General features: G+C 34.2%; 1 protein-coding gene across 1 annotated transcript; it reads right to left on the bottom strand.

The window, feature by feature from the left end:
- LOC145323780 (twitchin-like) lies at nucleotides 1-27,789 on the bottom strand. Its single transcript, XM_080166315.1, has 11 exons — nucleotides 27,656-27,789; nucleotides 19,698-23,365; nucleotides 15,269-15,373; nucleotides 13,608-13,728; nucleotides 12,752-12,828; nucleotides 11,058-11,171; nucleotides 10,457-10,589; nucleotides 9,684-9,837; nucleotides 9,179-9,253; nucleotides 5,827-5,939; nucleotides 1-351 (listed from the first exon to the last, which is right to left on the bottom strand). The coding sequence occupies exons 1-11, from the start codon at nucleotides 27,763-27,765 to the stop codon at nucleotides 342-344; spliced, it is 4,680 nt and encodes a 1,559-aa protein (XP_080022441.1). The 5' UTR covers nucleotides 27,766-27,789; the 3' UTR covers nucleotides 1-341.

Genomic DNA, 27,789 nt, shown 5'->3' with positions numbered 1-27,789 from the left:
TTTGTTAGAAATGTAACATATATATTTGATGACGAGATTTTCAAGACATTTTTCTTCAAAATAAAATTATTTACACAGCGACAATTACAGTAAAATTATAATCTATACATTCATGATACGTTTTTGATATTTCTAAAAGTTTTCATGCGCATAATGGCTTTGAATGCCGCATTTCTTTACACTCAATTTCATTAATTGATTGATTGAAATAAAATTGAAACAATGAAATTACAAATTTTTAAGACTTTTAGAATGATTTGACTTATAATAATTAAAATAAAACATATTTAGATAAAAACATGATCAGTATCACGCTAACTTCTTCTTACTTCTTATTTTTTTCACAAGCCTCTGAAAAAGATAATTTCAATTATTGGTGGAAAAGTTTGGGCACTGTTATTTTTTATAACCAAGCTAAGATTAAGTTAAATAATGAATAAACTTTGGGGACAAAATCATTAACAAAAGTCCACCCCTACCTGATAACAAGCCGTTCATAAGATTTTTTGGTACAGACAGACGGACAAATTCTCAGTCTGCATGTTATGTTTTGCATGTTATGTTTTTGAGAAATAAAATTAATTTTCTTTTGATAATTTTTGTATAAAATTTGATAGGTTTGAAGTAAGTGAGGGTATATGAGAGTGTGAAAGTAAAGACCAGGGGCGAAAGGAAATATTTATTTCTCGTATTCATTCGAATCCGGTGGATAGGAACCGGTTCTCATCCATACGAAAAAACTATGTCTAGCATCGTATTATATCCAGCTTTCTACGAACATAAAAATGTACAATTATAAGATTAAAACCAGTTTTTTTTAGCGGGTGCCTTCGGCACCTCGGGGCTAAAAAAAACTAGTTTTAATCTCATAATTGTACATTCTATATCCTCGGAAAGCTGTTTATAATACGATGTGAGAAATAACTATTTCAATCCTTTTAAACATACTTTATTTTATCAATAAATTTCCTTAGTTATTTCCTATGTTTTAAATTTTATCTTTCTTTGAGATACTAAAATGTTTAATTCTTCCTTATATAAAAATAGAAAGTTATAGTTTGTATGTCCCGAAAGATCGTATAAACGGATGAACAATTTTATGAAAGTTTAGTTGGAGACACCCAACCACATCTTGGGGCGAAGCAATATTGTGCTGTTAATGACATTTTATCAATAATATGGTTTCACAAAAATGAGAAAGAGTTAGAAATAAATCTAATAAATAATAATTCCAATTTACCTATCCCTAATCTCTGTAAGAACAAAGTATATGACTCAATTCTAACTTGGCCTTACTAAGAAAACAGTTTTTAAAAGAATATTGAAAAAATAAATTACTATGAAAATAAATAGGATTGGCTGTCTAATAAGAGATATAAGTTTTCCGGAATTTTAATGTATGGAGTAGATTTGAAATCTGCATCAAATTTTAAGGATTTTTTATAAAATTCATTTTTTGTATAACTCTTTATCTAAAAGCGGAAATGCAAATTAAGCGCCGATATCTTTCATAAAAGTAAAAAGGAAAGAGCAGGTATTGTCCTTAAAAACTGTTACCAGGGCATAATCCAACTATTTGGAAAGTTGAACCCAACTTTAAGACATGATTAGGTGTCAGGAGGACGGATATACAGATATAATGGATGTAGAATATACGTGGATATTATGACAGAGGAAATTTTTTCTCGTAAATTTAGCTTGCTATTTCCCCTGTCGTTTATTGATCAGTTTGTTCATCCAGTAGTAGGGGAGGGGATATGGAGATTGTTATTTTAGTTAACTAAAAGTTTTGGATCTACTGCAGTTTACGGTAAAATATTGCTGGTAAGCAATATTTTTAAAAATCTATGAATTTTAAAGGCTGCTTATTGCCAAACGGCTGAACGAGCAGATCATGCCCGCATACTGTATAAGCGGCATAAGAAGGCCTACAAATAATCTGGAATAGCCATAAATCAATAATGCATAATTATCTCGCAGTGCAGAGAAATGCGCGAAAAAGACATATTTTACGCGTTTTTTCTTCAGTGAACCTTTCCCTGTGCATAATTGGATCTTGGCTATTCCAGATTATTTGTAGGCCTCCTTATGCCGCTTAAAATAGTGTGCGGGTATGATCTGTACGTTTAGCCGTTTGGCAGCTAGCAGCCTTTAAAATTCATAGATTTTTGAAAATATTGCTTACCAGCAATATTTTACCGTGAACTGCAGTAGATCCCAAGTTTTAATACTATTGAAGTACATGATAACCTGGTGTAAGATCCAAGTAATAATAAATCAATTAGTTATATAAAGTAAACAAGAACGGTGTTGTCATATGTAGCGCAACAATCATAAAATTGGCCATATGTTTATCAAAATACACCAGAGTAATAAAAAAACAGTTAGAAGATAATCTTGTAAATTCACATAAACATACATCAGTATATTAAATGTCAACAGTTTTTTATTAAATTTTACAAATTTGTAAAAACAATTTTTTAAAACCCGCCATTAAACACGAAAGTAATTTAGTAAACCTTCTATAAGACGGACTTACCCAAGTTATAAAGAAGCTTCGCTTCTAAATAGTCCTTGCCCTTCAAATTTATTTTTAATTATAAGCGACTAGACCAATATTAATATCATAATGTATAAAGATAATAACTTTGTAACTTATTAGTAATTAATAATACTTGGGATTAACACAGCTACTCTATTTTTAGTAGCGAAGCTACTCTATAATTCACTTTGTCCGTCCGTCAGTCAGTCCGTCCGTCAGTCAGTCCGTCCGTCCGTAACGCTATGGGGGAAATGGGATTTACTCAGCTCCTATAAAAGATAGAATGCTGAAATTTTTTGACAACATTCCTATCATTAAGGAGCACAATTGACTATAAAACATCATTGGCGGTCGGACCGCTTTTTAGCAGGTTTTAGGCTATTTTTATATTTTTCACATTTTTCTCCATATCTTCAGTGTTTATGGCCTGATTTTCAAAATTTTTCCAATTATAGATATCAAAATTAAATTTCCCGTCTTTTAAAGAAAACAAACATGACGGCCAGACTGTCTTTTTAGCAGGTTTTAGGCTATTTTTATATTTTTCACAATTTTCTCCATATCTTCAGTGTTTATGGCCTGATTTTCAAAATTTTTCCAATTATAGATATCAAAATTAAATTTCCCGTCTTTTAAAGAAAACAAACATGACGGCCAGACTGTCTTTTTAGCAGGTTTTAGGCTATTTTTATATTTTTCACATTTTTCTCCATATCTTCAGTGTATATGGTCTATTTTTCCTAATTCTTTTAAGTTAAGGTGATAAAAATTAAATTTTCTGTTGTTTTAAGAAAACAACCATGGCGGCCAGGCTGCCTTTATTCAGGTTTTTGGCTATATTAATATGTTTTACATATTTCCCCATATCTTTGGTTTTTTTTATCCAATTTTCAAACTTTTTTGGGATATCAGTATCAAAATAAATTTTCCCATTTTTATGAGCATCTTTTATGTAATTTACTTTGACCATCGTCATCATACATAATAAAACAAGTTTTCATGTTTATTTTATCCATTAAATATATTCTTGATTTTAATGAATACCCTTTTAATCTACTTGTACGTATTCCAATCTACGATTTTTTGTGCTTTGCTACTTATGGATGTTGTCATCCTTGTTTTCTATTTAAAGGGGATTCACGCTGTAAATTTAACCTATTGGTGGACAAGTTTCGACACTGCTAATGATTCCCTATCCTTGCTGAATACGTGTCCTAAAGGTTAAAATAAGACAAAGCTTTGGGGACCAGCATAATTTGCAGTTCAATGTCCCCCCCCCCCCCCATCTTCGCATATGATGTTACTCAGGGGCGTCCAAGCTTTTCTTTTTTGGGGGGGGGGTAATTCGTGTTTGGGGGGTGGTAAAATGGCGCGCGAAGCGCGCCGAAATTTTTTTTTACCCCCCCCAAAATTTTTACCCCGGGGGAAAAATTTGATTGGGGGGGGTAATTACCCCCCTAAAGTCTGTTGGGGGGGGGGTAAATACTCCCCCCAAATCTGTTGGGGGGGGTAATTACCCCCCCCAAACTAATTTACCCCGGGGGTAAAATTTTTTGGGGGGGGTAATTTAATTATGTAAAAAAAGCACCTACCTAATCTATCAAGTAAATAAGTACTATCCTATAACATAAAGTAGTAAGTAAGGTTTATTTGACTATAGCTTCAGATTTCATTCCTTTTAATACTGAGTTCTCCTTTTTAGGAAAGCTTCACATAGATCCCATGATGGTTCCACACTATTATAGGTCAATCCTTTGAGTGGTTTTAGGCTATTTTTCTCCTCCCTTTTTACCCTTTAGAAAACACGAGTTCTTAGATGCTAAGGGCGCCACTACTATTCAAATATATAGTAGTATCTCATTCTTTAGAACATAAAAATACAATAATTAACTCACTAATCAATGAACCAATATGATTATACTTTAAAGTGAAGCGTCTTATAGGTCCTGGTAAGTTTTATAACTAGTTTTGAGACACCCTGACATCCTCCCAAAAGAAATCGCCTATAGAAATTCTTTTTCATTATTTAATGAAATATTTAATTTAGTTAGGTATCTATTTTATGGAATCTTCAGTGCTTTACAATTACATCATAGATCCCCGGGATGGTTTTAGCCCTTATAAAGGCCCAAGCAAATAAAACATGATCAAACTATTAGATTTTTTGTTATCATGGTTAAGAACTGTTTTAACTGGTTGGACTATATTGGGGTATAGTCCCTTTTGTGGCAACGCTCTTTAAGGGGCGTTTCTTCGTTTTTTTCACACAAGCTTCTCTCCTATTTCTAGCCCCTGCGGAAGGCCAATTGCTTAACCATGTGGGGCAATCACCTAAACCAATATAACCTATCCTAAAATAAACTATCAGTAAAATTTTTTTTTAAAGAACATTCAATTTGGGGGGGGGTAAATACCCCCCCCCAAAAATTTTTTTTAAAGAACATTTATTTTGGGGGGGGTAATTACCCCCCCCAAAATCGTTTGGGGGGGGTAAATACCCCCCCCCCAAAATCGTTGGGGGTGCCTACGGCACCCCCAAGGTAGGGGTAATTTTTTTTGGGGGGGGGTATTGTTCTCAAAATTTTGGGGGTGCCAAATGGCCCATTACCCCCCCCCTTGGACGCCTATGATGTTACTACAGTATAAACGTTTGTGGTTGTGCGACCTATGGAAATAATTGTTTTAGTATGTCTATTAAGTCATAATTAGTAAAGTAGGAAGTACTTTTAATCAAGGATAATTTTAGAGAAAATAATAATTATAGGGAAAAGAACAATTTAGTTAGGAGCCTCGCAATTATAGGCCCTCAGGATAAGGGCCTTCCTATTTTCAATCTACTTAAAAAATAAGTGGGTTTTCTGTGCTGCCTATTCATTATAATGGAAAGCACTATTATTCAGCCGTTTTTAACTGATAAAACTGAATTTCGTCACTTTTACCCCTTCTCCGGTATATTATCAAGGTTCTGTGAATTTTGTATCATGAGAAAGAAGATAAATTTTGACTGGAATCTATTTACGCATCCCTCTAAACAGTCAAATGAAATCTGAGTTTATAGACAAACAAACATCCCATTAATTTTTTAAAAAATTGAATAATGTAGCTGGACAAAGTGTCTAAAAAACATCTTCCTTGTGATGTCATAAAAATGAGGGATTATGCATCTATTTTTTAGGGGTTTTCTTTCTAACTTCTCCTTCCATCTACCTAATTTTTATGACGTCACATGGCTGATTTTCAAAAACAATTTGTCCAGCTACAGAATAATTGAATATTTACGATACCTTCCTGCAGAATCCTCGGTTATTTGGACAGTTTCACTGGTCACAAAGTCAGAGTCACCGATCTCGTTGACCGCACACACGCGGAACTGGTAGCTGTGACCGGGGAACAGACCCTGAAAGAAGATAACGGTCTTTATATGCTCATTAATAAGGGTTATAATGAAGTTGGAGGTAATAAACGCTGAAAAGTCACAAACAAAACAGGACGTCGTTAACATTAGTAAACAAAAAGATAATTCTTACAAATGGAGTAGCAGACATAGAAAAACAAATTAAGAATAAGATTATAATTGATTTGTTAATTCAATGTCTTTCAAAAGTAATTAAGTAAATTTTCAAAATAATTAACATGTATGTATTTTGTTTCTAATTGAATTTATAAATAACTGAACATAATATGAACCCTGTAGTTTCTTAGCACGAAATTTACATTAAAAAGGGACAAATGAATTCCAAATAATCAAAGCTTTCATTGCAAAAAAAAACTTTTTATGGTATTACCAAATTTTAACATAAATTTCATTAATTTTACGGAGACATAGTTTTTTGACAAGGACGTTCAAGCTGTTTTTTTTTCCACATTACCCCAAGCTTTAAAACAGTCGACTTTTTATAACACAAGTAGAGTAGCTTCGCTACTAGGAAAGAACGCAATATAATATTATCTAATCTGTCACAAGACGAAATAAAGAAGATTATTGGATAAGCTACAGTCTTTTTAGAAAAATTAGGGAATAAGAAATTATTAAAAACATTGGGTATAGTCCCTTTCGTAACATCGCTCCTTATGGGGCGATTCTTCGTATTTTTCTCAGTAGCTTTTCTCCTATTTCTAGCCCATGCGGGGGTCTCTAACCCTGCGGGGCCAATTACCTAACCCTGTGGGGCAATCATCTAACCCAATATAACCTAACCTAAAATAACCTATAAAAAAAACATTTAAAAAATAACACGAATCGCCTCTTAAGGGGCGATGTTACGATAGGGACTATTCCCTATACATTTTTAAATCTATTATTGCATTTCCTTAAAATTGTACCAAATGCTGATATGTTAGATATTTAAAATAAATAGTACGCTAGAATACTTGGACTTGAACAAAAAATAAATATCTTTACAGAACCTATATAAAGCTTCTAAAATTGATTAGATTTAATCTTTACTAGAGGCAATTTGAGCACTTTTGGGAAAGGGGTTAGAAAATAGTAAAAAGTAAACATTTTTTGGGAAGGTTGTAGTTTTTCTAGGAGTGATATATCATAAGAGGGTGGAGGTACTGTCCTCCAAGATAGTTATAAATCTTCCCTGGAAACATAGAAAGAAGAAACTATATCGGTACAGTGGTTAGCAAAATCATTTGCTGCAACAAACACACATCCTGTTACTTTTATATAACTAAATAATGCTGTGAATAATCTTATTGAAATATTTAACATGTTTAAAACTGCCCAATATAATTATCTTTACACCCCTGAAGAAAAAAGTCCACAAGAGAGAGTTTTAGGATGCATTTGAGAAAACTTTTTAAACAATTTGAAATGCTATACCTATGTGAGAATAGTTAGAATTTAGTTGGAAATACAACTATAGTTTACCTTTTTTATGCAAAATATGTTAATGGGAAAATTGTACTTTTTATATACAATATGCATGCTTTATTTTATAATAGAACAGGGCAGGTTAAGAAAAAAAATCAAGATTAAAATGAGAGATTAAATTTATTGTATTATTTTATATAAATCTATCTGCTAATATGGAATTTAAAACAAATAAAAAAAAACTTATGATTTTCATTTCATATTGTAGAATTTTCTATAAAAAGATGAGATACATGTGTTTTCATCACAACCTAAAACAGCGGATTTCCAGCTTTGTAGTAGAGAAATTTTCAGCGGAAAAAAATCCGATCTAGAAGGTAATGCAAAAATGATTCTGTTTATAGTTATATAAGAGTTGGCCAGAGTATAGTAAATAAAAATATCTTTGCTTAATTTGAAATTGGATATGCATTGCCTCAATAACAGGTGCAAATCCTTATTTTGTTGTTTAATAATTACTTTAATTTATAGCTATTATCCTTGGTATGTCTGTAAATAGAACTACATGATAAAGGTTGTGTAATAATTACCTTCAATGTGTAGCTATTATCCTTGGTGTGTATGTAGTTAGAACTACATGATAAAGATTGTGTAATAATTACCTTCAATGTGTAGCTTTTATCCTTGGTATGTCTGTAGTTAGAACTACAAGATAAAGGTTGTGTAATAATTACCTTCAATGTGTAGCTATTATCCTTGGTATGTCTGTAAATAGAACTACATGATAAAGGTTGTGTAATAATTACCTTCAATGTGTAGCTATTATCCTTGGTGTGTATGTAGTTAGAACTACAAGATAAAGGTTGTGTAATAATTACCTTCAATGTGTAGCTATTACCCTTGGTATGTCTGTAAATAGAACTACATGATAAAGATTGTGTAATAATTACCTTCAATGTGTAGCTTTTATCCTTGGTATGTCTGTAGTTAGAACTACAAGATAAAGGTTGTGTAATAATTACCTTCAATGTGTAGCTATTATCCTTGGTATGTCTGTAGTTAGAACTACAAGATAAAGGTTGTGTAATAATTACCTTCAATGTGTAGCTATTATCCTTGGTATGTCTGTAGTTAGAACTACAAGATAAAGGTTGTGTAATAATTACCTTCAATGTGTAGCTATTATCCTTGGTATGTCTGTAGTTAGAACTACAAGATAAAGGTTGTGTAATAATTACCTTCAATGTGTAGCTATTATCCTTGGTATGTCTGTAGTTAGAACTACGAGATAAAGATTGTGTAATAATTACCTTCAATGTGTAGCTATTATCCTTGGTATGTCTGTAAATAGGACTACAAGATAAAGGTTGTGTAATAATTACCTTCAATGTGTAGCTATTATCCTTGGTATGTCTGTAGTTATAACTACAAGATAAAGGTTGTGTAATAATTACCTTCAATGTGTAGCTATTATCCTTGGCATGTCTGTAGTTAGAACTACAAGATAAAGGTTGTGTAGTAATTACCTTCAATGTGTAGCTATTACCCTTGGTATGTCTGTAGTTAGAACTGTATGATAAAAGTTGTGTAATAATTACCTTCAATGTGTAGCTATTATCCTTGGTATGTCTGTAGTTAGGACTACAAGATAAAGGTTGTGTAATAATTACCTTCAATGTGTAGCTATTATCCTTGGTATGTCTGTAGTTAGAACTACGAGATAAAGGTTGTGTAATAATTACCTTCAATGTGTAGCTATAATCCTTGGCATGTCTGTAGTTAGGACAACAAGATAAAGGTTGTGTAATAATTACCTTCAATGTGTAGCTATTATCCTTGGTATGTCCGCAGGCACACCAACTTCCCTTGTCTGTATCCATCTTTTCAATCTAATAAAAAAAAACAAGGACAATTATATTCATAAGTTGCGCTGCAACAGCGAGAGGTAACCCCTTTTGGGATTTTTTTATTTCATAATTTTCGTTTATTTTCCAATATCTGCCTTTCTTTTTTTTCTCTTTAAGAAAAATGATACCATGTAAATTATGACTGTAAACAGTGGCTTGCAGATGGGGGCTGTAGGGTAGTGTATCCAGTCCCCTGAGAAAATTAAGGAGGGTGGGAGGAGGATGCACCCTACATTGGGACACTTTTCTTCATTTCCCGGGAATATAAAGGGATGATTAACAAAATTAACCCATCTGTAGATTAAAGTTATTGGTTAAACGTTAGGACACTGCTAATTTGAACGAACTGACCAAGATATGATAAAAGTACCCAAAGTTTTTATATAAATCAATGAGAAAGCTTTTCTCTCACCTGGTAGTGTTGGATAGGTGCTCCGCCGTCCTCCTTCACCTTCTTCCACAGGAGAGTGCAGTTGGACCCCTCGACAGTGGCCTTCATGGGTGGGTCAGGCGCTGCAGGACGATCCAGAACCTTCACGGAGAACTTGGCACTATCCGAGCCAGACCTTATGAGAAAAAGCAATAGAATCTTTGTCTGTCTGTGTGTAGCGATGAATTTCTGTAACCGCTAAACTAATATGGTTTCCGGGGAAGGTACAAACATCTTCCCAATAGAAATCTCCCCTATTAAAATATAACCCTGAATCCTGTTCCCTGGTCCAAAAATATCTATCTATCTACTTCCATCCTTTGTCAAAATGAGTTTAATGACTTTGGTCAGAGGTTTATAAAAACATGTTGCCTCAAATTTAGCTTTTTCAATGTTTTATGTAATACTAGCGAATGCTCCCCTAGCATCTAGTGACTCTATATTCGAAGAAAGGTGGAGACAGGAAAATAGCCTAAAACCGTACCTACCCAGCAATTTTATAAAAATAAAATAGCCTAAAACCATCCCAAAACAAATATGTAGCTACACGGTAAAGGAGGACTGTATCGGTTCAGCGGTTAGCTAGATCCTTCGCTACAGACAAAAAAAAGCTTATTACTTTATATAGTACTACTTTGTATTATAGAGGATAGGATATGACTATTCATATTGTTATCTTTCTATCTATCTATCTATCTATTTTCTAATTATCTACCCTTGCATGTATCTATTTAATTGTTTATCTATCTATTTACCTATTTGAAATAGTAAGTGAGTAGTTGCCTTCGTGGACTTTTTTAAGACTTGAGAAAACAATTTTGGTGTGAGTTTCTGTGTTGGTTATACTGATGCTACGATCCTCAAGCTCTTCAATAGGTGTCTCCCCCTGATTAGTAACATTTTCATTTTATTGATGGAGATTATGAATAAGAAAACTTAAAGAGGGAGGGGAGCCTTTGAATGTAAATTATACTGGTGCCTTAGATTTTATGACCATGTTTTCTGTTTTGTTTGCTCAAAAAAAATGTATATACTTTTATTATAAGATTGTTTGGTTCAGCACTTGCCGTGTCTTATCTTTTCAACTAATCCTAATTACAGAATGGTTGTTTGTAACGAAGGATCTCGCTAACCGCTGAACCGATATGTTTATCCTTTACAGGGTAGCTTCCCATAGGTTAATAAATATTATATTAAATATTTTGCAGAGGTTGTAGATACAATACACCCCCCCACGAAAAAATTAATAAGGAGGGGGGGGGGGGGGGCTTAAATTGGCTTTATAGGCCTTTACGGGCGTAGCTGCTGGTAATAAATATGACAATTTTGTAACAAATAAGAATGAAAATTGTTCCTTGAACCAAGCAATATCTGGGACAGGTTCTCCACTGATGGGCACATCAAACTTTATTCTCTCCTTCACACTAGCGGTTATGTCACGCACTCCCTTCATCTCGATAAATGGTAGCACTAAATATAAATAGATAGATAGATAGCTATTAATACAAGCCGCACAATTTGAATTTCAAACAAACCTTTAACCTTTGAATTCGTAAATCTTCAAAAATAAAGCCTTTGGAAAAACCGTTTTTTAAGGCATCAGTTTTTGAAAAAACATTTTTGAATATTTGAAACATAAATGTCCCAAAACAGGTTTTCCAAATATATAAAGCATTTTATATAATTGTTTTATTTTCTATGCATAATTAAGATTTTTTTTTAAAAATTCTTTTGAAGCACCCTGTAGATATATATAGATAGATAGATAGGTAGATGTATTTAGATTGATAGATATATTTAGAGAGACAGACAAACATCCTACCACTTAATTATCAGGATTATATTAATTTTTCGCTAGTCAGTCTTAATTTGAATTGAGTACTTTAAACCATGTGAAAAATCGCAATTTCTTAAACCCTTGACTTAAAGTACTTTATTTGACAAATGATTTCATCGTAGCAACTCAAAAACACTTTAACACCCTTGATTGATGAGAAGAAAAATTGCAATTCAAACTGTAGTTTTATATTAAGTTTGCCAAAACTAGGTTCATTAAACAAAACATTTTATGTTACTTCAAGCTTTTTATGATATGGCTGCCCTACAATTCATTATCGTCCTTGTTTTAACTTTTAAATAATGACGTTTTCTTTTATAATTGTACCACTTCACTATTTGATTCAAATTTAATTTGTTTCAAAATCTAAATATTTAGCAAATTAAATTTGCTTTTAATTTGAAAGATTAATTTCATATCCTAAATTTTAAAGCACTAATGTTTTTTTCTGTCTGTAGCTTAGTTACTACTAAACCGACTGAGTTCTTCCTTTTCGGAATGCTTTACATAGGTCTTGGATGGTTTTAAGGCCATTTTTAACTCCTTTGAATAGGAAGCCCCAATATTCTAGGGGCACATTATTTATGGATAAAATAATACTTGTATACCCCAGGGAGTAAGGGAGGGGACGATGGGCAATTAATTCAATTTAAGAGGGTTCGCTGAAAAGCAACGAAAACCAGATTTTTCAAGAAAATTTTACCAAAATTGTAAGGGGATCATGGTAACCTAATTTAGAACAAATTTAGTTCTAAGAAAAAAATCATTTACTTGAAAATTAAATTATCAACACATCACAATGTAGTAAACATTCTGTAATTAATCACTAGAAAAATCTTGTTTAGAACTACCTCAACCCTTCTAATATATTTATAACTGACCCCAAAATTCAAGCGGTTCTTAGATTATTTAATACATAAATATCACAGTAGAGTTTCTATACATGAAAAGACATTTTCTTGGGAAAAAATATTTGTTAAAACCAGCGATAAATAACAAACTTTTCTGTCTGCATATTCAAAACTAGCTCAGCTAGTTAGCGGGGCATTGATGCGCAAGTCCCCAAAATCAGTAAGAATCTGCTGTATTCGTGCACATTCCCTTTAAGCCCGTCCCCAAAGTCTGAGACTACTTAAAAATTGAATATTCGATCCATTGTCCCCTCCCTTACTCCCTGTGTATACCCCCCCCCCCCAAAAAAAAAAACACTTACAATCATTTTCCTTGGCCAGCCTGGGTCTGGATGGGTGGCTGGGTTCTGATTTGCCAGCCTTGTTCACAGCAATAACTCTGAAGAAGAGAAAAACAAGATTAGTTGTCATGAAAACTAATGCCTGTTTGAAATTTAAAAAAAGGCTTACTCTCCTTTTGAATAAAAATTCGAAGAAAAAGGTAGCCTGGGTATGTAAATTTGGCAAGAAATAGATATATATCTGACAGTTTTAAATGTTTAAAAGTGTTTTTTTTATGGCGGTTACTTTAAAAATCAAAAGTGTCAAGGACAGTCAAAGTTTAGAACAATTTTGGAGACCACTGATTTGGAGGTCCTATGGGCAATACAATTGATGCCAAAGCATTAGGAAAATAATTCGTGGAAGAAGTAAAAAATTAATAAAAAGTAGTAATGTTTCTCTAAAATCTCTCAAGATTTTGCCAATATGGAGCCAATAGAATATATAGAGCAAAATTTCTTCCTTTATAATAATTTACTTTAGCTTGCTTTTTATGTGCTATGCTAATTATTTCTAACATTTATATATTTATATATATATATTTATATATTTTTAAATACATAAAATGTATTTCAAACATGAAATTTGATAATCAAAAGTAATTAAATTGAATCAAATTTGTCAAAAAATTTGTCAGGAAAATTTAATTATTTTCAGAATAAGAGTACATATATTCATATGGCATTTAATTCTCATAATAAAAATTAGCAAATGTATTTCTTGCAGGGTGGTAGGGGACATTAGACTTTTTAATGATAGACCAAACCTTTGGAGACGTGTTCTTTCTTTTAATAGCTCAAAACCTTTTTAAAAATCTAGATTAATCAATATATTTACCTAAACTGATATTCAAATCCCTTCTGTAATTTGTTGAGAGTAGCTGTAGTCTCAGGAATATCAAGAATCTCCCATGGCTGCCATTCTGTGCTGCCAACTGCCTTAGCCTCAATATGATAACCTAGGTGCATAATAAAGAATTATCCCAGGGGTAACCTAGGTACATAATATATAATTATCTCAGAGATGTCAAGTATTTCACATGGCTGCCATTCTGTGCAGCCAACTGCCTTAGCCTCAATATTATAACCTATGTACATAATAAAGAATTATCCCAGGGGTAACCTAGGTACATAATATATAATTATCTCAGAGATGTCAAGTATATAACATGGCTGCCATTCTGTACTGCTAACTGCCTTAGCCTCAATATGATAACCTAGGTACATTACATAATTATCCTGTGCTACCAACTGAGTAACCTCTATAAGGTAGCCTATGTACATAATTTAGGTTTATAAGTAATGTCAAGTATCTCTAATTGCTGCCATTCTGAGCTTCCAACTGCCTTAGCTTCAATATGGTAGCCTAGGTACATGATATGGAATTATCCCAGGGATGTCAAGTATCTCCCATTGCTGCCATTCTGAGCTGCCAACTGCTTTAGCCTCAATATGGTAACCTAGGTACATAATATAGAATTATCTCGGGGATGTCAAGTATCTCTGATGGATGTCATTCTGTGCTACCAACTGCTTCAGCCTTAATATGATAATCTGAGTATTCACATATTTCTGTCTTTCAAATAAGCTATCAACACTTCTATCAACCAATCTATCAACACTTCTATCAACTAATATATCAACCAATCTATCAACCAATCTATCAACCAATCATTAAACAATCTATAAACTAATCTATTACCCAATCTATTAAAAAATATATGAACACATTTACCAACCAATTCATCAACCAATCTATCAACCATTCTATTGATCAATCTATAAACCAATCTATAAACCAATCTTTCAACCAATTTATCAACCAAGTTACCAACCATGTCATTAACCAATTTATCAACCAATATATTAATCAATTCATCAACCTATCACAACATAATCTATAAACCAATCTTCAACTGACCTAATATAGGTCTGTTTATCTGTCCATCTATTCTTTCTATTAATCAGAATCTATTTATTTAACTGTCACCCTGAGATAGGACGGCCACCATCATCAATAGGAGCTTTCCATTTGCTGTCTGTCTATTATTAATACCTGTCTGTTTATCTGTCTGTACCTATGTACATTGTACCTATCTTTCTTTTTATTTGGCTACCTGTAATAGGACGGCCACCATCATCAATAGGAGCCTTCCATTTGTTATCTGTCTATTCTTAATTCCTGTCTGTTTGTATGTCTGTACCTATGTACATTGTACCTATCTTTCTATCTATCTGTCTACCTGTAATAGGACGGCCACCATCATCAATAGGAGCTTTCCCTGTGTTATCTGTATATTCTTAATACCTGTCTGTTTGTATGTCTGTACCTATGTACATTGTACCTATCTTTATTTTTATTTGGCTACCTGTAATAGGACGGCCACCATCATCAATAGGAGCTTTTCCTGTGTCATCTGTCTATTCTTAATACCTGTCTGTTTATCTGTCTGTCCATCTATTCATTCAATCAATCAATCTATCCATGTATCTGGCTACCTGTAATAGGACGGCCACCATCATCAATAGGAGCCTTCCATTTGATGGTCATTTGTCTCTCATTACCATCCACAACCTCGGGAGCTGAGGGGGGCAGAGATTCACCTAAAAAGTATTTTGGTCAATTTTTTTCAGTTTTTCCATAGGAACTCTGCAATATTTGTTAATTTTAAACCTAACGCCGAAAGAAATCACCATGAAAAGAAATTTGGGGCCAAACTAGAAATTCAGGTATGGCAGATTTTTGAACATAAAATCTTTTATTTTTGTCAAACCTAAAGACTTTTTTTCAAAAGTGAAGCTTTTCTATAATGTTGGTCGGTCTGTTTGTTCAGAGGCATGTTAGAATTGTGCCATTGATCTTGAAAGCATCTCAATTCATCCTGTTTATAAGTAAGTTTTGTTTAAACTTCTGAAATATTATTGTTAAGCTTTGCATTTATGATTGTTATCATCCTAGTTTTCAAATGAATAATATAATCAAAACGTGCAAAAAAAAAATAATTGCATCCAAGACATGCTTAAATTCATCTTCACTAAAGATAAAATTTGCGTCTCTAAATTTGCAAAATTACGTATACAAAAATCATTAGACAAAATCATTAATACTCTAAAGAATTTTATCAAAAATGAAATTACAAATTTTAGAAAGATATTTCATGAAAAAATAACTGTCTAGAATTTTCAACTTTAAAAAAGCTCATTTGTCTGTAACTTATTTGTTGCAAAAATATTTTAAACCTCATTTGTCCTTAGAAATTAGATTTACTCTCCTTCTATGTAAGAAATATGTTAAATTTATTATTAATTTTTTACTGTTTATTAAAGATACAGTCTGTCTGTAAATGTTATTTTAATGATTTCTGTTTGTTTCACTGCTACATGTGAATGTTTATTTTTTTAGGAGTTTTAGATAATTATAGCTAGATATAAATTTTTTGTACGAAAAATTCACCAAGAAATTGGGAACTGCACGCTTTAACATGAAAATTTGATGCAAATATCAACACACAAACACACACACACACAAACACACACACAAATACACACACATATTAGGGAATACGTAAGTTGTCTAAAATTAGGAATTGATATTGGTAATAGTTATTTCTCGTATCGTATTATAAACGGCTTTCCGCGGATATAGAATGTACAATTATAAGATTAAAACGAGTTTTTTTTAGCCCCGAGGTGCCAAAGGCACCGGCTAAAAAAACTGGTTTTAATCTTATGATTGTACATTTATATGTATATTCGTAGAAAGCTGGATATAATACGATGCTAGACATAGTTTTTTCGTATGGATGAGAACCGGTTCCTATCCACCGGATTCGAATGAATACGAGAAAAAATTATAAAGTCCCCCAAAGTTTTGTGAATACCTTTGTTCATTCGTTGCCTTCAAAAACTTTTGGGTTTGAAGCAAATTTGATTAGGTAGTACAAACTAAAAATTATTCCATAACAAACGCAGGAGTCCCAAACGTCGGAGTGGACAAACGCAGGAGTGTTAAAATATCAATTTTATTAAGTATTTCTATACAGGTTAGGTAAGGTTACGATATGAATAAACAATTAAGCACCCCGCAGGGGTTAGGCATTTAAAAAACCTATAAGATGATCTAAAATAGGTTAGTTTGTCCACTCGGACGTTTTGGACTCCTGTGTTTGTCGTAGGAACCTAAAACTGACCAAACTTTTTTACCAGTAATATTATTCTACAGAAAGGGTTAAGTTTGTTTTCTTATCATAATTTGGGATGTATATCAATGTACTTTTGTCTTATCCCCTAAGATCCCTGGTGAAACTTAAATGCTGTTATTACTAGGGTTGGGCCGGATATCAATATCAATATCAATATCCGGCCGGATACCGGATATTGAAACTATCCGGCCAAATATCCGGCAATATAATCTTTTATATTTTACAACAAAAATCTCTGTTTTTTTTAATCTTAAATGGCTGTAATGTTAATCTTAAATGGCTGTAATTATTCTTAATTTTTTAAGTTTTAACCTTAATTTTATCCTATTTTATAAAGTAGTAAGCGAAGGATCTCGCTAACTGCTGAACCGATATGGTTCTTTAGAGTGAAGCTTCTTATAGGTCCCAGGGTGGTTTTAGGCTGTTAAATTTTTATAAAAAAAAAGTCGTTGTATGGTTTCACTGCACTGCACTTTCATGTCCGTTCTAATATCCCTAGATACTAGGGACGCAACCGCAGTATAATATAAAACACCAGTTTATGAAGAAATTTTTTTTGCGGGTATAGTCCCTTTTGTGGCAACGCTCCTTAAGGAGCGATTATTCATATTTTCACAGTAGCCTTTCTCCTATTTCTAGCCCCTCACAGGGGACTCTAACCTTGCGGGGCCAATTGCCTAACCTTGCGGGGCAATCACCTAACCAAATATAACCTAACCTAACCTAAAATAACCTATCAAAAGCAATTTTAAAAATACAACGAATCGCCCCTTAAGGTGCGTTGACACGAAAGGGACTATATCCTTTTTTGATACTTTAATATGTAGTAATTTGGCCGGTTATCCGGCCAGATATCCGGTAATTTGGCCGGATAACCGGATATTTGCCGGATATCCGGTATTTGAAATTAGCCGGATATCCGGTATCCGGCCAAAAAAATATCCGGCCCAACCCTAGTTATTACATCAACATATAAAGCCATAAATTCATTATCAGATTAGCGTTACGCAATTTAGAATAGCAGTATGAGATTGTTAATTATAATGTAAATGTAAACTATAAAAATGATGTCATACTGGCCTGCCTTTGTTCATTCGCATTGTATGGCGTCATTTTTATAGGTACTATAGGCTGCATCGCTGATTGGGTCAACCGCCCTTACAGATAAGCCTTAAAAGGTTCATCTGCAGGTTTTTGTCTATTCTGGTGGAAGCAATCTTAACCAAGTTTATCTAAAAGGCTAGGGACGCACTATGGCTGCTTGAAAGTCAATGTCATGAAACTTAACTTTCCGTTCGTTTCCCTTTCAACTTTTTTCAATGTTGATGTTTTTACTACGTCAGGGAAAATTTTGGTGAAATATCATTTCCCCATAATTTCATTTCAACCTATTCGCAGAAAAAGACTCAATGATATTTTATAAGGTAGTAAGGTCTTTGTATGTCCTTAAAGATCTTACAAACCACTGAACCTCATGGAAGTTATAGGGCTATTTTAATTCTAGATATAAGTCTTTGGATTGTTTTATTCCATTTTCTGCCCCCTTCTTTAGAGTTAAGAGCCTATAGGATAAGGGACGCACCAAAAGTATTAATAGCGGAAGAGATCGGACACTGAAAATTTGAAGGAACAGAATTTGTAAGTTGATATGTCTTGATCACATTTTAAATTTGGGATGTTCATTCATTTTAACTAGGAGGGGCATTTATATCCATAAGTAGCGCACAAATAACAAGATTAAATACATTTATTTTATCAAAAGTGAAGCTTTTCTAAATACAAATATTAATTATATGCATCTTGTAAGTAATCGTGGGCTCAATTCAAACAGACTTTTTATTTAGATTTCTAAATAAGTATATTGATTCAATCTTATACTTGATATTTATTGCAATTATCTTACAATAATACTGTGATTTATAACAACAAAGAAAGAGCTTAATTAATTAGAATTCATACCTATTTTTTACTGGCGGAAAAACATGTCTGTATCACATAGTTTGGATACTAAAATTTTATGTGGTCAGCATTTTTGTGTATTTTTGCAGGGAAGGAGGGGACTTTGGGTTGTTTATTACACTAGTTCCCAAAGTTTTCTTATTCGTTGGCTTAACAGCTTTCATTGGTTCCAAATGTTGAGGATCCAAATGTTTTACCCTCTTATTGTAATCTACAGAAGGGATATTTTGTGTGTCATTATTGGGGAGTTACATTAATTTATTGGCCGTTATCTTATCCCTTTAGATCCCTAGTATTTGCGTGCCCACTTTTTAGTGTGCAATCTCTTCCCATCATGTATCATATTATCAAATTATCAGAACAGCTTTTTTATAAACCCCTCTTCTCCTCTTCTAATTTCATCATTAAAAAATCATATTTTATTTATTTGTTATATTGATAATCTTGATCTAAAAATTACAAGATATTTGTCTGTACCTTAAGATCTTAACGACTGGAAAGGTAGTACTCTTAAAGATGTGATGTTTTGCGGTGGCGAATGCACATACCACTTTTTATAAACATACAAATATTTCAATTTCAAATTATATGCAATTTTTGGGAAAGTAACTGAAATGTAATATCTCAATTTTTAGCTTTAGATAAGATATTTGAAATTTAATGATTTTGCAATAAAACACGCAAAATTGTCAAAATATTCAGGGGATATTAATGCTGAAGGAAGTCTAAATGTAAAAAATGAAATAGCAATGATGAAAATGACTTACTGTATTGGTTCTTGGCGACAATTGTCTTGGCGGTCTGCATATAATCTGACTCTCCAACCTCATTAGCAGCTGCCACTCTGAATCCATACTCCTTGCCAGTCTCCAGGTCATTGACAACAAGTTCTGTATTGCGTGTGTTTCCTTGATGAGTCCAGGCATCAGCAGCAACCTCGTACCTGTCCACAACATATTCAATATTGAGTCCACCATTGTCCTTGCTGGCCTCCCATGAAAGCTTGCAGCCAGAGCTTGTGATGTTGGAAACTAGAAGTCTGTCCTGAGGTACTGAGGGTTTGCCGATAATGTGCAGGTTGGCAATGGCCTTTGCCTTGCCATTCATGTTTGAAACTTCACAGGTGAGAGTACCACAGTCCTTTCTTGTCGTTGAGTCAAGCTGAAGTTTGCTTCTGTATTCTTTGGAGTTGTCAACGGTAATGCCATTCTTGGGATTGTGACTTAGTTCACTGCCGTTCAACAGCCAAGTGATGTCTTCAGGCATAGGTTCACCCTGGATGTCTGCAAAGATTGTGAATGTTTCGTGTTCATTGACAGTAATATCTTTTTCTGCTTCAAGGGTCACTTTAGGTGGAAGATTCTTAAACTTGCATGTCAGTTGATCAGATTCAAGAGACCAGGGTCCAAAACCAGCTTCATTTCTGGCTCTAACTCTGACAGTATAGCTAGAGCCTAATTCAATACCCTCAACAACTCCTCTTTCAAACTGCATTCTGACCTCACCAGCCTTGAACCACTGCATGTCCCTCCAGAGACGAGCCTCCAGCTCATAGCCAGTTATTCTGGAGCCACCATCATTTCTAGGTGCATCCCATTTCATGTCAAAGTGATCAGTGTCCCAGTCAAACATTTCAGGCTTGCCAGGAGCACCAGGAGTCTGGAAGGGATTCTCAGTGACAAATCCATCAATGCTAACAAGAGGTTCAGATTCACCCATAGCATTGACTGCAATGACCTGCAGCCTGTATTCCTTATTTTCTGTCATACCTCTGATCTTACACTCAGTTTCTGGGGCATTCACTCTACCACAGGGCATAAAGTTGTCTCCATTACCATGAACTTTCTCAACAATATAGTGAGTAATAGGTGAGCCACCATCATCTTCAGGTGCTTGCCAGATAGCAGTACATCCACTAGCACAAATATCATCAATTCTCATAGGACCCTTGGGCTTGGTTGGAGGAACCATGACAATAACATCTACAGCAATTTCAGCAAATCCATGAACATTCTCAGCTCTAAAGTAGAAGGTACCAGTGTCAACTCTTTCAAGGCACATGATGTGAAGTTTACTGGTGTACTCAGTATTTTCAACAAGAACGCTTCCACTTGCCTTGATTTCTCTTCTGCCCCAGAACCATGACTTCTCAGTGATAGGTTCACCCTGAACCTTAACCTTCAAGGTCAAATGTTCACCACGCTGGATGTGCATTTCATTGGGGATGCCACACCTGTCAATGATTGGCTTCTGTTTCCTCTTCTTGGCAATGATCTCATCAGTGGGCTCTGAGGGATAGCTGACACCCGCCTTGTTAGCAGCCTTAACTCTAAATTGGTATCTGTAGCCCTCCTGAACTTCATCAATCTTGATTTCAGGGAAGTCATCATCAGTAACACCGGCAACAATCCAACCTGTGGAATATTCAACATACTCTTGATCTCTCTTCATGGCAGGATCTCTGACAACAGGCATCACAAACTTGGGTCTTTCTTCCTCCTCACCTTCTTCTCCTTCCTCATTCTTCTTCTTTGGCTGTTCCTCCTCTTCATCCTTGGGGATCATAAATGTTTCAAGTTTCTCAACAATAAACTTTTCAGCTTTGGGACCAGCAGCAATGCTCCAGTCTAACTTGACCCACTTAGAGTCATAATCAACAACATTAATATTGTAAGGCTGTGCAGGGGGATCAAGAGCAAACTTGGCAACAACAGGTGTAAGTGCATACAAAGGTTCGGAGTCACCAATAGCATTGCTGGCCATGACTCTGAATACATAACAAAAGTTCTCCATTAGGTCATGAACTTCATAATCTAACTGTTTCATAACAGTGACCATCTTACCAGAGATTCTGCCACAAACAGACCAGTAGTCCTTTTCAACATCTTTCTTTTCAATGACATATCCAGTTAAAGGAGATCCACCTTCATCAGAAGGCTTTTCCCAGGACAGGCTGCAGCTGTTAGGCTTAACATTAGTAACCTCAATCTTACCATTGGGTTTGGATGGAGGAGCCAAGACTGTGAGTCTGATTTCATGCTCATCTTCTCCAACAGAATTCTTAACATTTAATCTCAGAGGCCCAGAGTGCTTTCTTTCAACATTCTTAAACATAATAACACATCTATTTTTTGTTGAATTATCAATAACAACTCTGTCACCATCATGTACAATGGGCTCCTCGCCAAAGCTCCAGGTAAACTTGACTGGTGGCTCAGCAGTAACTACAGCCTCATACTTAAGCATCTGACCAAAGTTGAGCTCCTTGGTCTTACCAAGCATATCTTTATCTAATCTTGGTTTCACAAATCTCTCCATTGCGGTAATAGGATTTGAAGATTCAGAAACATCAGATTCTCCACCCTTGTTGACAGCAGTAACTCTGAATATATACTCACAATCCAACTCAATGCCACAGTTTTCAACTGTGATTGTGGTGTCTCTAGTGGAAGCAATTTCATTCCATGCTCTCCTGTCAACATTTCTCATTTCAACCTTGTATCTCTCAATCTCAGCCCCGCCATCATCTTCAGAGGCTTTCCATGAGAGCTCAGCCCAGTTGGGACCCCAGTTGTTGACCTTAACCTTACCAGGCTCACTGGGCTTGTCAAAAGCATTTTTTGCAACTATGAAGTCTTCAGTTTCAAGTTCAGGAGAGTCTCCATCATCATTGACAGCTCTGACAAGAAATTTGTAACTCTTGCCCTCAACAAGATTTTTCACAGTAAAGGAAAGTCCTTTGGTATTGCCAACAGGAAGCCAGCTTCCCATGCTCTCATCCATCTTTTCAATTTCATACTGTTGAATCTGTTTGCCGCCATTATCCTCTGGCATTTTCCATTGCAGAAAACATGACTTCTTAGTGACCTCACTAACTTTAAGAGGTCCAATGGGAATTGTGGGTCTACCATGAATATTGATCACAACCTCACAAGAATCTTCACCCCACTTATTTTTAGCCTTCAAGGTATATGTGCCAGCATGTGGCCTCTTGGCAGGAATCAAGAGAAGCTTAGCAATGTTGGTAGTACCACTTGAAGCCTTGATATTAGGACCATTGTTGACATCCTTGCCATTGATTTCCCACCAACATTCAGGGGCAGGCTCACCTTCGACAGGCACAGAGAGATCAAGCTGCTGGTTTGTCTTAATACTCTTCTCCTCCATAGATTTTCTGCAAATCTTTGGGGGAGCCTTCTGGGCCTTAACAACCAGAGGAAGAGTAGGTTCACTGGCTTTACTTTTGCCAGCTCTGTTTTCAGCAATAACTCTGAATTCATACTTGGTACCAGTCTCAAGTTTATCAACTGTACCGGAGGGATTCTTGCCTGGCTTCACCTTGATACCCTCCTGCCATTCCTCATCAGTTTTGGCCTTGAACTCCATGTGGTAGAATGTGATGGGAATACCACCATCGTTCTCAGGAGCTTTCCACCTGAAAAAAATAAAAATGTAAATAAAAGATGGAACTATAAATGATTGTGTTCTCTTAAAACAATAATGTAAATATCCTTAGGTAGCAAAGGTGATAGATATAAATGTAATAAAGTGATTCAATAAAAAGTAGATGACCATTATTCATTAAAATTGTCAGAGACTCAGAATTCAGCAAAATATTCTAATACAAAAGAGAAGCCACCTATCTCAAATAACAGCTGTTAATTCACATAAGCTCATTAGGATGAACAGTAGGAAAGACAGATAGAGGACAAACAAACAAACTTAGAAAGAGAGTAGCAAAGTTATTTAAAAATGATGTATTCATAAGAAATATGTTATGCAAAAAGAAGCCTTGAATATTTTTGGAAGAAATTTTAACTATTTCTTAAAACAAAAATAGCCGCTTAGCATTATTATGAGTGCAACAAAAATGTAAGAAAAGAAAACATTCCTTGCTTGAGGAAAAAAAGTAAAAAGTAAGAATAATAAGTTACAAATAATCCAAGTTTCCCAATTAACAGTGATCTAGAGGTACACATAGTTGGACAAAAATATCTAACATAGTTGAAATAGTTTCCAATGTCTTTATTGATTTTTATTTGAATTTATTTCTTTACATTTCTCATTTCAATATAAATTTCCCTAAAATATGTATGTATGTGTCTATTTATTTTTTTACTTGAAATAAGCCAATGTGAAAAAAAAGTTGAAAAGTAGAAAAGTATAGATTTACTAAAAGGTGTTTCCTCTATGTTTAAAATTGTCATCGCTTGTCTTAATTGCTTATTTAGTTTAATGCATAATTACTTAAAAATCATTTGTTATGTGCATTGGAATTAGCATTTAGGGCTGGAGATAACCTGAAAATTCTGGAGCTATCACTCAAAGTAACCTCTTAATAAGTGACAACACCCTTTATTTTGAAATGAATTTAAAAAAAGAAGTATAATTTTTCATTTTTGATCTGTTTAGGTTAGCATATATTGAGTTCTGGATTTTCTACTTTTGTATTGAAAAGATACGAGGAGTAACAGTGTTAACCAGAAACTTTTTTTCTATAACTAATTTTTTTAATGATAATAATTAAAATATATAAATGTAGTATCTATGGAAATAATGAAAAAATTAAGCTAAATTTCAATGCATTTTTTGTGGCTGTTTTGTTTGTTTGTAAGGCCGCAATAATTCATGGGGATATGATGGCTGACATTGGCATTTCAATAATTTCCACTCACTCCGCCTTTCCTGTACTCCTTACAAAACTGTAACTAAATATTTTTAAAAGCTCTATTTTCTTTCATTTTTTTCAAATTTTAAAATCAAAGATTCTTTTTGGTTTTAGACAGGTTGAAAGTAATTTTTCTAAATCCTTAGGAAAAAGACAAATATAGGTATTACAGCCAAGGCGAAAACATAAAACATTTTGGACCTTTAACCTTGCATGGCTCTAACTCATAATTAACCTAGCCTCAAATTTTGCATAAGTTTGAGTTAAAATTGAAGTTTAATTCAAAAGTTTTAAAATGTCCTTTTAGTAGACTCATGCTGCATAATATAGAATTTAGGTGAAAAAGGGATAGTAGCCCTTTGAAAGTAATAGGGCCCTGTGGGGTTAGAGCACCCACAATGGCTGAGATATCTTTTGTAATAATTATGCATATTGAAAGGAGTGGGGTTTTAGGTTATTAATCTATCTCACAAAAAATATATGTAAAAATACATCTAAAAATTTGCTGTTATGGGTAAACGCCATTACTGTCCCAAAGTCTAGCAGTCAGGGTTGCTGGTCTTTAAAGATTTTTTTTTCAATTTTAAAAAAGTAGCTTCGCTCCCAAATTTATTAAAACAAAACAAAAAAGGTTTTTTTAAAGCATAACATTTACCTACATTAACCCATTAGTGCCGAGCGCCACTTTTATGGACCGATCGAGCTGAAAATCTCAGGGAAGCTTTATAATGGTAAAAACGGAATTACAATTTTTTTGTTTTGCTCTAGTGGCGTGCACAGGAAAGTTGCAATAAAACCCGGTTCGACGCGAGTAAAAAAACCTTGCGGCATTAATAACCGTTTTTGACGTTTTTTGGTACTTTCCCCCGGCATTAAAGCCCGTTTGCGACCTAAATACCCGGTTATTTGGCCCAAAAAATTAAAAATGTAATTTTTGAACGCCCAAAGTGAGATGAACACTTTTTAAAACTACGATACGATCCGTAATTGAAAACTACATAACCTCATGTAATTGATAGAGCTACAACTAACATACAAAACAATTTATATCACATTTAAGATTTTGGCTTTAGGTACCACCCCTTTTTGGTTAATAAACCCGGTTTTTGTTGTTGTTGTAAAAAAGATCTATTAGTAAAACCGGGTAATGAAAATTTCAGACTTTCCCCCCATATGCCGAGCCGGGTCTATATAGAACGTAAAAAAACGATAAAAAAAATCATATAAAAAATAATTATTTGAATAAAACGAATTCACAAATGAATGTAAATGCCAATAAACTTTAAATTTCACGAAAAAAATCACTAACTTTACTTCATAAACAAAAAAGTTAGGAGGGGTATTTTAAAATCACCTTGTTTTTCTTGGTTTTCAAATTTTGTTGAGCTATACCGGCAAACGGAAGTAAGCAAATCTGCCTGCTCCAGGGGGAAATGAAAACCAGGGTAGTAGAGGGGGGATTCATACTGAGAATGATGCAATCCTAAAACTGAGAACCGTTTTTTTTCGGCATTTTCTGGAACCGGGCGTTAAAAGCCGGTTCGTCACTAATGGGTTAACTAAGTGGATGTTTCCCTCATATTGCCAAGTAGAGCACAGAACCTCCCCTCCCCCTCCCACTTATTTTAAAATAAATTGAAACAAAGAAGAGAAGAGGGGAGCTAAGGTAGATGTTTCTTGTGTTACTTGGTTAGGTTTGTTTATATTGTGTACAGGGTATTGGGCCCGCAAGGATTGGACATGAGGATAAAAACTAAACCTACCCCCTCTCACCTTATTTTCAAAAAGCGGGTGGGGTGGGGGGAATATTCTTTACTACATAGTTACTTTTAGGTATATCACTTGATAAGTAAATGTATTTTTTTTTATAAAAAAAGTTAATTTAATCTTAAAAACTGATTAAATTCATAGTGAAAATATTTCTGTAAAAACTTATTTTGGTTTCATTGACTCTTTTCCGAGAGACAAGAATTAAAAAAATCATGTTTTTGCATGACAGCTGAAATATTTCAGAAAATAATAGCTATTAGTTATTATTTTAAGACAAAGCTAGCTGTTGCGCCCCTGGCATCTAGGAGCTCTGTATTCAAAAGAGTAAGGAAAGTAGGAAAATAATTAAAAAATAAAGTTAGATATTAATATTAAATAGCTTAGAATCATCCAGGTGCAGACAAAAACCTTACTACTTTATATTTTAGGATTATTAAATATTTTACTGACATTTTTAGATTTTAAAAAAATCTTAAAATCTTAAAGTTTGCTAAAAATGCATTTGCCTTCATTGTTAGACCATTTGAAAAAAAACATTGCCTGAAGAAAAAACGTGGTCTGACAATTTATGCTTAAATTTGCTTAAAACAACTCAAAAATCTTTAACATTTACGTTTTCGTCAGCAAAGCTACTGTTTAGTTTTTCTTTATAATCTTTTTCTTATGGGAGGGTTGATATACCCTCCCAAAAATAATTAAGAAGCTTTACTTTACTTTAAAGGAGAATCATATCAGTTCAGCGGTTAGAGAAAATAGTTAAAAACCTTCTCCTATAAGAAACTTTACTTTAAAGGAGAATATTATCAGTTCAGCGGTTATTGAGATCCTTCCCTACAGACAAAAAAAGCTTACTACTTTATATAAGAGTACTAGCGGCTTCGCCCCTAGCCTCTAGGGGCTTTGCCCCAAGAGGTGATAAAAAAATTGAGGCGAAATTCGTTAAAGGACCAAGGAAATCTTTTACAAAAACATAAAGGACCAAGGAAATCTTCTACAAAACATAAAGGACCAAGGAAATCTTTTTTGTTTTTGGGGGGTTGGGGGTGTCCCACCCCCCAAGAAAATAGCTTAAAACCACCACAGGACCAATAGGTATATACCCTGAAGAGTAGAATCCGATCGGTTCAGTGGTTACCGAGATCTTAAGGGACGGACAGACAGACGGACAGACGGTCAGACGGACAGACAGACATCGCTCTACTTTGTATTATAGATATTTCTAATTAAATCAGACAACCGAACAAATCCATTGTAAGAGAAGCTTCCCTGTATAAGAAACAAACTTACTTCAATTTGACGGAGGTGGCATCCCAGTCTGTGACCTCAAGATTAAATGGCTGGGAGGGGGGATTACCCCCCACGTCCATGTCTAGATCCTCCTCCCCACGAGGAGCCATTTTTATTATAGATTACTTGATTCT

The sequence above is a fragment of the Acartia tonsa genome, chromosome 7 (assembly GCF_053477335.1).
Source record: "Acartia tonsa isolate MP-2025a chromosome 7, ASM5347733v1, whole genome shotgun sequence".
Taxonomy (NCBI): domain Eukaryota; kingdom Metazoa; phylum Arthropoda; class Copepoda; order Calanoida; family Acartiidae; genus Acartia; species Acartia tonsa.
This window is presented reverse-complemented; position numbering and strand designations above follow the sequence as displayed.